Source organism: Zootoca vivipara, chromosome 6 (genome assembly GCF_963506605.1).
Source record: "Zootoca vivipara chromosome 6, rZooViv1.1, whole genome shotgun sequence".
Classification (NCBI taxonomy): domain Eukaryota; kingdom Metazoa; phylum Chordata; class Lepidosauria; order Squamata; family Lacertidae; genus Zootoca; species Zootoca vivipara.
The window spans coordinates 93,667,081-93,679,735 of NC_083281.1; the positions used below are offsets into that span (position 1 = coordinate 93,667,081).

Consider the following 12,655-nt stretch of genomic DNA (forward strand, 5'->3'; position numbering starts at 1 on the left):
TATTAAACATCTATAGGAAAGAACTAGAGGGCTTAATCTGAAGAGGCCATATGGGCTGCACGAAGGCCAATAAACTGAGGAAGGATCTTGGTAAGGTGGAAGCTGTATGGGTAAGGGCTCCTGGATCTAAGAAATGGCCTGTTCTAAATGGCCTGTTCCAAACCAGGCCGCAGCTCAGTGGGCAAGCAGAAGATCCCAGGTTCAGTCCTCAAATGGCATCTCCTAATAGGGCTGGGAGAGACTCCTGCTTGAAATCCTGGACAGCTGCTGCCAGTCAGTGCAGGCAATAGTGAGCTTGATGGACCAGCAGTTTGACTCAGTCTAAGGCACTTTCCTATCTTCCTCTGTTCCTAGATTCCAAACTGTCGACAGAGACTCACATGGCCTCCACGGCTAGGAGTCCCTATGTCCAGCACTAGCAGGCCCTCCTACCGCCCTTTAGAGACTAGCCTACCCACTGTAGTTCATGCTTTGCTAACCTGCTGCTTGGATTACTGCTCTGCGCTCCCTTGAAAAGTGTGTGGGACATTCAAGTGGGGCAGAATCCTGCTGCCTGTACAATAGGATCTGATTACACTGATCATGAAAGCATTGCAATGTCTGCAGCAGGACCAGTTCCAAGATGTTGGCACTTGGACCCAGCTGCTTGAAGAAGCACCTCTTCTCTCTCCAGCCCCAGGCTTTTGTAATCTGCAGGGGAGGCTCTTCTCAGTGGCAGCACTCCAAGTGTGGAACTCTCTTCCCATTGAGACCAGCTTGTCCCACCCCATCCCAATGTTCATTCAGGCATCCGCTCAAGAGCTCTTTGCTCAGGCAGGCCTTTGGAGCAGGCACCATTTGGATAATGACATGGTGGTTATTGCTGTACAAAGCATTTCAATAGTTATTTATGTGTTCATTACATTTATAGCCCACCTTTTCTTCCAAGCAGCTCAAGGTGGTGTACATGGTTCTCCCTCTCCCCATTTCACACTCACAACAACCCTGTGGGGTAGGTTAGGCCGAGGGGGTAGTGATTGGCTCAAGGTCATGCCCAGTAAGCTTCATGGCTGAGTTGGGATTCGAACCCGGTTCTCCCAGGTCAGAGTCCAACACACTAACCATTGCACCACCATTGGCTCTCCAAAGGAACGGCAGTTATTATGCATTGTAGTTCTAACGTTCGCTAGTGTTACATTTTTATTGGTAGCCATTCTTAACAGTAAAAAAGTTATTTATTTTAATACAGTAGTAATAATAATAATTGCATTTTGGCAAGGAAGCACTATTAGTTACTGGCGTTTGTTTTCCTGAATGCACCTCATTTATTCTCTCCATCCCCTCACTCCCAATCGTATTATTTTGCCATCCATCTGTTCTAGCCCTTTATTATTGTTTCACACACACCCCTGTGCCCCTTTTCTGCAGAACAACCCTGTGAGGTTGATCAGGATGAGAGACAGGGACTGGCCCCAAGGTCACCCAGTAAGCCTCCTGGCTGAGCAGGTCTCTCCCGTCTATGTCTCGCACTTGAACTACTTGTTTTGCATCACTCCAAAGACGACATTGGTTGAATTTTCAGCTCTCATTTCTTGTTTCTTTTGGAAAGGTGGGAAGAAAGCGGACGGTGGCCAGGCGCCTGCCGAAGCTGACCAGAAGGCAGATGACCCAGGCACGGTGGTGGTGAATGGCAAGGATGATGATCAAAACATAGAGGACCTGCTCAGCAAAGGAATGAGCCAGATGACCACCAACGCAGACACCGATGCCCCCAAGGACAAAACAGAGACGGTCACCAGTGGACCTGTGTCACCTGAGGGATCCCCATCCAAGTCTCCTTCAAAGAAGAAAAAGAAATTCCGGGCCCCGTCCTTTCTGAAAAAGAGCAAAAAGAAAGAGAAGACAGAGTCTTGAGGTCCTCTCCTGGGTGCTTCTCCCTGCTCTTCTTCTTCCTCCTCCTCCTCCTCTTCCTCCTCCTCTCTCCTCCTTTTCTTCTTCCTCTTAACCTTCCGCTACTCCCTCTGCTCTTGCCACCACAAGGAAAACTCCTCCTTACGGTGGCATCTCTTTGGACGGCTGAGGACCCCGGAATGTTTCCCCCCAATGGGATTTGCTTGGGAAGGTGAGGAAATGCTTTCTGAGGATTTGTGAGACAACCCTCCTCCCGGCCACGAATCCAAGGCTATAACCAAGATAGTCTGTCCTTTTCAATGCTCCCTTTGGGACAGAGAGGGTGCTTGCCACTGAATGCCAGTCACTTCCGGGGAGTCACAGCGCAAACGTCCCAAGCCACGTCAGGCCCACACGGGGAAGTTTCCCATGGACTGCTTTATAGTACACAGCGGGTCCCTTTCAGAAATAATGGTGTGGACTGGGGCGAGGGCTGATCCCTTGCCGAAGCAGGGAACCTGCGGAACGGGAGGTTGGACTGATTATTTTGATGCTTGACCCAATTGCCGCTATTAATCTCTGACGGAAATTGCTCTGGACTTTAAAGCAGACAAGCTGTTCCTGCTGCGGAGAAGTCCTTGGAGAAGGCTGTGGGATTTCTTGGGCAAGGATCTGACCCAGGGGCCAGCTGAGCACCAAGGGCCTATTTTCCATATGAACGAGTGACACTAAATGCCTTTGGGGAAGGTGGGTGTTTTAATATAAGTACTGGCTCCCCCTGCATCAGCAGATTGCCATGCAGGTGGAACAAGGTTGGGCAGGTGGCATTAGGCTGGCAAAGGGGAAGAGAACAGAGCTGACCCCTGGGACACAATCCACCAAGAAGTTCTTCCTCATTGGAAGTCGCTGTGAGGTGTGCATGAGGATGGTGAGTCTCTTGCACTTCTCATATTCTTTTTGATGGGGCTTGTGCAGGAGAACTTCTCAATGTACTGGGGATACCCTGTGGATTTTCTGCCCAGGCTTCAAAATGAGCAGCGGGCTGGTCCCCGGTTCACAATCCAGGCTAACAAATGGAATCATTTCCCTTGTTTTGAGGACTGTCTACTGGTTCTGGATTGAAACCCGCTTAGATTTATGGGCTGCAATATCCCCACGCACGCACACGTCTCCTCGGGGGTAGAGCATGTGCTTTGCATGCACATGATCCTGGGGTCAATTTGAGGTGTCTTGGGTGAGAAAAGGACACCAGGTCACAGGACCAAAGGAGGTCTCTCACCTGATGAAGCCTCTGAGATCTGTTGCCAGTTGGAATTGCTGAAGCTTGGAGAGGTGGATCAGGGACCTGGCTTGATCTAAGGTAGCTTCTTGTACTTAGATGGTCAACTGTGGCCACTCAGCAGCTCCATCCGATCTAGAGGGGCCTCTCTCTGCTCCAGCTGCTGGTAAAATGCTGATGCCCTGGTGGGAAATAAATAAGATTCCCCCAAGTTCCACCTGCACTACATTAAGGAAAATATGTATTACTATAACTCCATTTCAGCCACGTAAGTGCTAGTTTGGTTGTCTGGGCTATCAAGACAGCCACAAACACTGCCGACAATGTCACTTGTGTAATCACAATGGATAATACGACGGAAAGCTTACAAAAATATTATTTTCTCACTTACTGCACTATTAAGGGATTTTATCACGCTTGAGGTGTTTTCACAAGTGATTGTAAAATTTGCTGCAGCTGTAAATTGCTTTCGAGAGCCACTTTGATCGGAGTGTAGGGATCGATCTGCACAGAAATGGCCTGCCTCTGCTCTCTCTACTGCATTAACATTTAGAAGTGATCTGAGCATCACTCGCAATGCTTGGCTGGGACACAGATACAGCTTTTCAACCGAAGTTAATTAGAGCTGTTAGTGTTTCCCTTTGTTTGGCTGGATCCAGGGGTGGGGGGCAGTGGTTGGGGGGACCCACCAAAGAGGTCTGTGGAAGCCACACAAATCACAAAACCTTCTCACAAAGGTATGCTGCAATCTTTTGTTCCTCCCAGGCAGAGTTGGGGACAGCCAGGTGTAGTCCGGCTACAGTTTCCATCATTCCTGCCCATTGGCCATGCTGGTTGGGGCTGATGGGAGTTGTGGTCCAAGACATCTGGATGCTCCTGCCCTTAAAGTCTTCAAGCCATGCTAAGCATTACAGGCACATCATGACAGTTTCACCTCATCTGAAAATGAAGCTGCTGCTTCTGGTGGAGTGATCAGGACTGAGAAAATGGGGGGGGCGGCAGTGCTTAACACGTCCCCTGCCAGTCAGTTAGTTCCCTGTTCCAAATCGAGCCCCCACTCTGGTAGTTTGTTCTTTGCTCTGCGTTTTGAGACTCAGCAAGAAGAAAGAGACATTTGGGGGAAGTGATTTAAGAAAGGTGAAAATGTTAGGTGGATATGTGAAGCCACTTCTCCTATTGCCCCACCAGAAGTAGGTTTTTCTAAAGTTAAAAAAGAACAGTTAGAATTAGGTTACACACAAGTGTGATCCTTCACTAGCACTGGGGCCAAACTAAGCACGACACCATTGCACAATTAGCAGAAGTGTGAATGGTGGGGTTTTTTTGTGGGTGGGGTTTTTTCTGTGGGTTTTCCTGGGGTGCTGTGCGTGGGGGGGAACAATCCGGATCAGGATTCTTCGGGGGGGGGGGGGTTTGCAGGAGATTTTAACACTTCAACCCCTGCTATTTCCCACTCCAGAACAAATTTGTTGAACAAATCTCTAGATGGGGGAAGAAATATGATTCAGTTTGCACTGATAGTCAACACTACCAATTCACACTTCCCAAAACAATATACAAATTGAAGAACAACTATCCAAATTTTGCACTGCGGTTTTCTGAGAAAGTGGTGTGTACAGTAATGCATCCAGAGAGGTAAAGTTGTGCATACTTATGCATAGACTAGTAAAAATAACATACAAATATGTGTTGTGTTTGAAGAAAATATGCTCTGCTAAAATTTGTTATTAGGCAAAATGGCATACAGAAATGTGTGTGTTAGAAGAAATTCACACTAAAATGCTAATGAATTTCCAGCAGGACTTAAAAAATACATTGCAAACTGATGTGGAAATGTGAAGAACTGGATTTAAGATTGGAATAACAGAGAAACTGAAATTGACAAGTCCCCTATGCATTACTGGCCAGTTAGGGGGACTTAAGCAATAGTCTTTTGCTCTGGTGGACATGCCTATGCGAAGAATCACAAGGGTAATGCAGATCTATTTGGGCACAATCCGCATGCATGTTCTCCTGCACAAGACACACTGAAATGGGCAAGAGCTGCTCACAATACCCAGAAAGCAACACCTTCAAAAAGGAGCCATCTCCTATCTGAGCCAGAGACGTTGCTTCTTTTATCCCATTTGTTAGAAAGTGGGGCGTGTGTGTCCACACAGGGGCTCCACTGGTGCATCCTAGTACATTTTGAGAGTAAAATAACCAACCACATTTCTTTTAAACTCACTGAAGGAGAGATTTCACTCTTCTTGTACCTCAAAAATTATACTGGTGCTTTGCATAGAGAAACTCATTTATCTTGTAATAAGGACCAAATCCTCCCTTTTTCCTCAATAGATGAAAGGGAATGAATATTTTAGAACTCTCGGTCATTTTTTTTATAAAGAATAAGTGACTGGAGATGTCCTGCTGTTTTGAAACTACTACAACAAAAGGCTTCTCTGGTTCTCGTGCTTCCACAAACCAGCTAATAACATCAAACAATGTTCATTATATACAAACATCGCTTAAATGGTAGGTTTAATGGGCAGTCTATGCAGGAGATCCCTTTGGGAAGGGTTGGGGCCATGTCTCCTTCTTCTGCACACACCTCAGTTTTAAGGCCACATTCCTGGGAAGCTCTCCAATTTCTGGGCAACTCACTAGTCCTGCCTGCTGCAGCCTCAATTTCATTTGCCAGGTGTGCATGTCAAAATCATGAAAACTGAAGGTGGAATTACCTGATTGGCCTGAGCTGATAAGTTTGCTATAGCCATTCAATGCAAACAAATGCAAAGTGTGGGGAGGAGCCATAGCTTAGTGGCAAAACATCTGCCTTGCAAGCAGAAGATCCCAGGTTCAATCCCTGGCATCTTCAGGCCTGGGAGAAAGTTCTGCCTGAAACCTTAGAGAGCTGCTGCCAATCAGTGTAGACAATATTGAGCTAAATGCAATCTGTATAGGGCAGCTTCCTATATAAGCCACAACCAATGCTCTCATATATATCAGTCAATATAATCTTACATTTATTCTGTATCCCAACTTTCCACCAGACAGTGCCCCAAAAGCAGACCTTTAAACCTCACTGAGAATCTTCCTTTTCCCAGCACTGAAATGGCATCTCCAAAGACAAGTCGCCAGCTCAGGCAGTGAGTCTGAAGAATGACTGCTCGATTTCACCCAGGGGGTTGGAACAGATGACCTATTGGGTCCCTTCCAAGTCTACAATTCTATGTATTCTAGGCAGTGCTATTTTTCTAGAAAAGGAGGTGCTGGAAGCAGTGGTGCCCATCTGAGAGGTGCCAGAACTGAGTTCTGGTGAGTTCCAGCTGGGGGGGGGAGAAAGCCCTGATTCTAGGTGTGTAGTCAGAATCTGGTGGACTGAGGCCACGCAATGCGAACCAAGGTCCAAATTCTCTCCAGGAAGGGCAGTTGCTGTGAAACATAGCAGATCTGGTAAGGAAAATAATATTGAGGAGCAGAAGCGGACCACCATATAAGCTCTACACTTTAAAAGTTTCCACATGTTGTGTGAGGAAGGGGTGGTGGTGACATTGTGTTTGCAGAATGTTGTCAGTGGAGGTGTGGGCAGCGTATCATTGCTGAGAGGGGCTCAGGGGCTCATCAATGCTAAGGAAAGATGCTTGGGGGGATCATATTTTCTCGGAGAGATTCAGTTGGGAGTCATGCCAGCTACCCTGGAAGGAAACTGCTCTTTTGATTCCAAAGGCCAAAACAACTCTGTTGGCCAAAGACACAAAGAATCCTGTTGCTCTCTAAGGACTGCTGCATTTGCTGCGCCAACAGCTTTCACTGGGCCAGAGCCTACTTCGTCAGATATGTGACACACTCCCTTCAGTATAGAGAGGCATGGATAGAGGAAAGAAAAGCAAGGCTTGCAAAGCAAATGGGGAACCATTGCTAAGTGAGGAAGTCATGGCATTCTGCGGATGCAGCCAGAGGAACTTTCTCATTTGTTACCCTCTTCCCCAAGCCTTTAAAGGGGCTATAGGGAGAAAAGGGTGGAGATTTATTTCCCTGCTGTTTAGTACATGGAGGTAGGCTGGTTAAACAGAGGGGCTGAGCAGAGGCAGGGCTTCAAGGAGACCACAGGAAGGCTAGAAAATAAATGCTGAAGCCTTGCAGAGGATACAGAGTGAGGCCAGAAAGGGTGGCTCATTACACTGGCCAGGTCTCATGACTTATTCAGTTTTCCCCAGCTGGGAATGCTCCAACTGTTTTGGACTACACTTCCCAGTCAGAACAAGTGTGCTGGCTGGAGCTGATGGGAGTTGTGGTCTAAAATATATGGAGGGCACCCAGTTGGAGAAGGTGGAATGAGAACCACTCACAGCCAACTGGGATAGCTCAGGTGGTAGAGCATGAGACTCAACCCCAGGGCTGTGGATTCAAGCCCCACACTGGGCAAAAGATTCCTGCATTGCAGGGGGTTGGACTAGAGGACCTTTGTGATCCCTTCCAACTCTACAAATCTATGATTTTGTGAACTGGAGGCTATCTGGAAAGCAAGAACCACCTGAAAGCCCAGTTTGCCAGCACATTTGGAATCAGGCCCAGCCCATCCATCCTACAGCATTACCTTTATTCTTGTGAAGGGAATGCTCTGGATGCATTCGGGGTTTGTCCTGGGTATATTCCTGATGAAATGTGCCCCCATTTATTTGGGAATAACAAGCTCTGAGTAATCAAAGATTATCAAGTCCCAATTCTTATTTTTTAAATAATATTTAGAAGAGAAGTTAGCAGAGAACAGACTCTCACTCTGTAATTACACAATATTCACTTAGTAATTATTCATTTATAATTGTGCATCTGTTCACAAGAGCACTTATTCCATGTAAGCAGCAAGGCATAAGCAAATGCTGAATTATTATGAAGCAAGACTGCCATCATCACCATCCTTATGCAGCTGATCTGTGGGCATTCACTCCCTAAGAAGGAAAAGTGGTCTTCCTAGGGTGTAAAAGTAGCAGTTTTGTGATGGGTCGTATCTCTCCCCCCCGCCCCAGGTTTACAATGGAAGATTTGGGAGACAATTGATATATTATGAGGGGTGCAACTAGGCAGCCCAAGATGCCACGGCCTTGCTTTTGAAAGAAGGGCATTTGGCTCCTTTCCACCCCACCAAAGTTACAAGGAGAGCCTATTAATTGCCTTCTTTCAGCCTAGCCTAGCCATGGTTACTTTGCAGGGGCTGGACTAGAAGACCCTTACGGGCCCTTCCAACCTTTATGATTCTACATGGGGGTCAACTTGTAGCCTGTTTCCAGAGAGGAGCTCCACCTCCCAGGCCTTCATTCCCCTCTAGATTTCAACCAGCAATCAACAACTCCTGAACTTGGTGCAGAGGTGGAAGAGTCAAGAAGGGGAGGGCAACTCTGTTGATCTGCAAGACTTGCCCTGGGAGGAGAGAGTCTTGGAGGTGAGCCGCTCACAGGTCACTACTATGAGGTCAGAAACCAGACCTGACTCCCCCCCCCCCTCTCAGCAGCCAGTGCATCCAGTTTAGGGATGGTGTGTGTATGCTACTCTCATCTGCCCACCACACCCAGGATTCCTAGGATGCTTCGGTTCTGGGGCCAATACCACATTTCACAGCTGGAAAGTGTGACTGCAAAATATACACAGCAGAATTTGGTCATGCGGGCATCTCAGGAGTGTTACACATAGGGAGACTGAGTGTGTGGATATAGCACCGGTTTTCTGGAAGAGCAAGGGAAAGGAGCAAAGGCAGTAATAGGTGCCTCCCAATCGGTAAAGCCACAATTCCCACCCTGGGACTCACAGTAACTTCTTGGGATTTTGCCCAATGCCACACACTGATATTAGCAGCAGCCCTGATCACGGCTGGCCCATGTCCTTGTCGAGGGAGGGTGGCCTGGAGCTCATCAATTGGAAGGACAGGTCCACCAAGCCCAGCCCCAGATTCAGTGCAATCCCTGACTCCCCTCCACACACTGCAGATCTCCAAATGGCTCTCTCCCCACCGAAAAGGATTGGTGCCAGGCCTGGCCCAGATCAGCCAGAAGCAGAGGTGACAATAACGCTCTGTGTTATCAGTTGGGCTGCAAAAACTTCAGTGTCTGTGTCTGACAATCGTTGCTTCCAAGTGCTATTTAATGTTGCCCTCTGTAAATAAAGCCCCCGTGTTTGGCCTTTGACTGATATTGTGAAGTCTGCCTTTGAGGTTCTGATGTAAATAATCTTTCTCTAGCGACTTAAGACTCGTCTCTTTATGCATTATGACACAAAAGTCTCTACTTTTCTTTCTTTCTTTTCTGTACTTGCCACTATTTCAACCATTGGGGCAGTTCAGACTGGCAATTTGATTTGTTTTTCCTTTGCAATTTTATATCTTCCTTTTTGTATTGTACTTTGGTTTTTAAACCTTTGAATACTTGCTGTCTTCAAGAGAGTTTGACGAGTCAGCAGCTGACCCCTTCCCAACGGTGCCGCCTTCTGCTAACGCTGCATGTTCCTCCGTACAGGCGATGGTAGATGCTCTTCTTCTTGATGGATAGTGTTGTATGAAAGCGACTGAGAGAGGCCTGGACTGTCACTGGGTTGCCAAGCAAGATACGACTGCTAAATATCTGCATCTGAAACTCCTTAAACAGCTTTTGTCTCCTTTGATTGCTCTTAAAAAAATACACAAAAAAGCAAAAAACAGCAAATGCAAATAAACTTTCACCTGAACACTGAAAGCATTTTTGGAAATCTGTTTTTACTATGAGCCAGCACACTTTATGCACATAGATCAGAGCCACAGTGCCTTACGGTTTGGGGAGCATAACTAGAAGCTGAGCTCCAGACTTTGTTTTCAATTCTTTTTAAGTTGTTGCAGAATTTGAGAACTACACAGAGAGGTCTCTTCAGGGCTACCCAGCATGACAGCTGTTACAGACCCCCACAGACACATTCAAATCTGGCCTGGGACTGCATTAAGAGCCCCTAAGCGCTGAAAATACCATAGTGTCCCCATATGTCATGCAAAATGGAAGCATGAAATTTTAAAACTAAAAACCCCATAGATTTATTGCTACATGTGACAGGATTTTATTTTCTTGCTTTTTTTGAATCTACATTGCTAGGTCATCCCTGGGTTTAGGTGGGGATAAGTGCTATAAAGAGAAGAGAAAAATGAGCCAAGTGTGTGAAATATTAAGGAAGTCAAACAAAGCTCTGAGTTTCCCTGTAATAGACTGCTTCAGTGCTTGTTAAGAATTACGACATTTGATACTTAAAAAAGAAACAGAAGCTCATTTTGGGGCGACCCTGCTTTGTTGGTGCCCTAAGCACGACCTTCATCTGCCAGCTGGGAAATCCAGCACTGCTTACACCCAGTGAGCAAAGGAAGCTAAACCGGGTGGGAGACCACCAAGATCCTCACACCCAAGATATATGCAATACAGCTTGCAAACAAACGGATAGCTCAGTCCGTAGCATAAGCCTCCCAGGGTTGTGGGCTGGAAGGATTTATTTATTTACTTACAAATCTCATAATCTGCCCTTTGTAGAAATATAGCCAGTGGGAAAATAAAGACGGGAGAATCAAGAAAAGATCCATAAAACATCAATGAATATAAATTCAATACTGATTGGTTAAAATCATGTCTGTTTAAACAAAGTTTTCAAAAGATTTCTGAAGAAAAGGGGGTCTGGTCCTTGACAAACCTCTAGTAGCAGGGAGTTCCACAGGGCTTGGCCTGTCACACTAAAGGGCACATCCCTAGTGAAGACTAGATGAAACTCAGGGGTGCTGGGAACCACCAGAGGTTCTCAGTGACTGAGGTGAAGGAATCAGGCTGTCCCTGAGATAATTGGGGTCCTAGTCGTTTGGGGCTTTTGTTTGATTCTATGATTCTAAGAGCCTTCTTCCCCTGGGGGTTTCCTTGGGGGTTCCCTAGCTTTTCTGCATCCAGCCAGTCCATGACACCACTGCATTACAACTTCCATCAGCTGCAAAACTCCTACAAATCACCGGGTTGGGGGAAGACGGAATTAGAGGAAGAAAGGCACCACACAGCACACAATGTTTGGAAACTACCAAGCAGGCAGATCCTAAGTTTCTGCGTGGAATATAGAAGAGGACAGATAGGGGGTTCCATCTTTAGGGAGCCCTTTGAAGCATCAGAGGTAAAAGATGGGGGAAATCCTGTTAGGTCATTTAGTTCACTCCCTGGGCTCCCTGCAGAACAGTCTGCGGTGCTCTCTCCTGGGCTTCATGCCTAAAATCACTTAGTTCCAGCCTTAATACTAAAATATAGATCTCTTTTATGCCACAGGAGGCATTTAACAAGCCGGCAAATTATACACAGAATAAATTTGGTTCTCCTGAGATCATAGTGGAAACAGGCAGGACTGGGAATGGAGGGAGATACCATATTGCATCAGTTGCACGAAGGTTTCAAGGGGTGAGTGAGTGGCAGGTTCTGAAGGGACCTGAACCAAATCCTAGATCAAATTAATTAATTAGATCAAATCCTAGATTAAAAGCCTGGATGTTAGATTAGAAATAACCCGGGGCAAAACAGAAGATCACACTATTATAAGAGGCATGTACACTTTGGAGAAGACATGCCTTTAAAAAACAGAAGAAAAGGGGAAAGTAGCAGATATTTTTCCTCCAAGCAAAGGTAAATAATTGGGGGGGGGGAGTGTGCCGAAGGTCAGGTCCAGAAGATGAGAGGGTCAGACAGGATTTTCTGCCATAGCAAAGTCAAAGGAGAGGCAGTGTGGTGCAGTAGCTAGAGTGTTGGACTGTGACCTGGGAGCCTAGGGTTCAAATCCCCACTTGGCCATTAGGTTCACTGGGTGACATGGGGAGGGGGGGTTGTCAATCAGTGCCTGTCAGCGTAACCTACTTCAGTGTTGTTGTGGGGATTAGAGGAGGAGGGAGAGAACCATCTACAAGTAGGGTTGTCAAGACTCAATAGAGGACAGGAGTTCTGTGCCTTTAATTGCCCTGCTCTCTTTTGAGTCTAGAAACCTTAAAGAGAAACCAGCAGACCCTTTGTTTAATTTCCAAGAAAAGGGTCTGCTGGTTTCTCTTTAAGGTTTCCAGACTCAAAAGAGAGCAGGGCAATTAAAGGCACAGAACTCCTGTCCTCTATTGAGTCTGGCAACCCTATCTACAAGCCACCCTGGGCTCCTTGGAGAAAAAGGTGGGATATAAAAACAATAAAATAAGTAGTCTTTGAGCATTTTCCGTTCTTCTCCTACTGGCTTACCTCCCTGGCTTACCTCATACTGGCTGTTGTGAGAACAAAAACAGGAAAAGATCAGGGCGGTGGGCTGGCAGTCCCTGCCTCTCAGCCTGGCCTTCCTCACAGGGCTGTTGTGAGGGGGAAGGAAGCGCCATGCAATGAACAAGGGAGGGAAGAAAGGCTCTTTGCGGTTCCATCCCTTGGCAGTTTCCATGCCAACCAGGGATGCCAGGTGAGCTTCGCCAGGTAGGGCTTGGTGTGGCTGGAGCTGCTCACGCTGCGTGGGACCTTCTACTCCCTC

At 46.7% G+C, this 12,655-nt stretch overlaps 1 protein-coding gene across 1 annotated transcript in view; it reads left to right on the forward strand.

The window, feature by feature from the left end:
• Positions 1–3,219, forward strand: part of ADD2 (adducin 2) — a 68,293-nt gene extending 65,074 nt beyond the window's left edge. The window contains exon 15 of the mRNA XM_035120064.2: positions 1,589–3,219. Coding sequence (XP_034975955.1) covers positions 1,589–1,893 — 305 coding nt within the window. The 3' untranslated portion in view covers positions 1,894–3,219. The remainder of the gene's footprint in view (positions 1–1,588) is intronic.
• Positions 3,220–12,655: the final 9,436 nt, after the last annotated feature.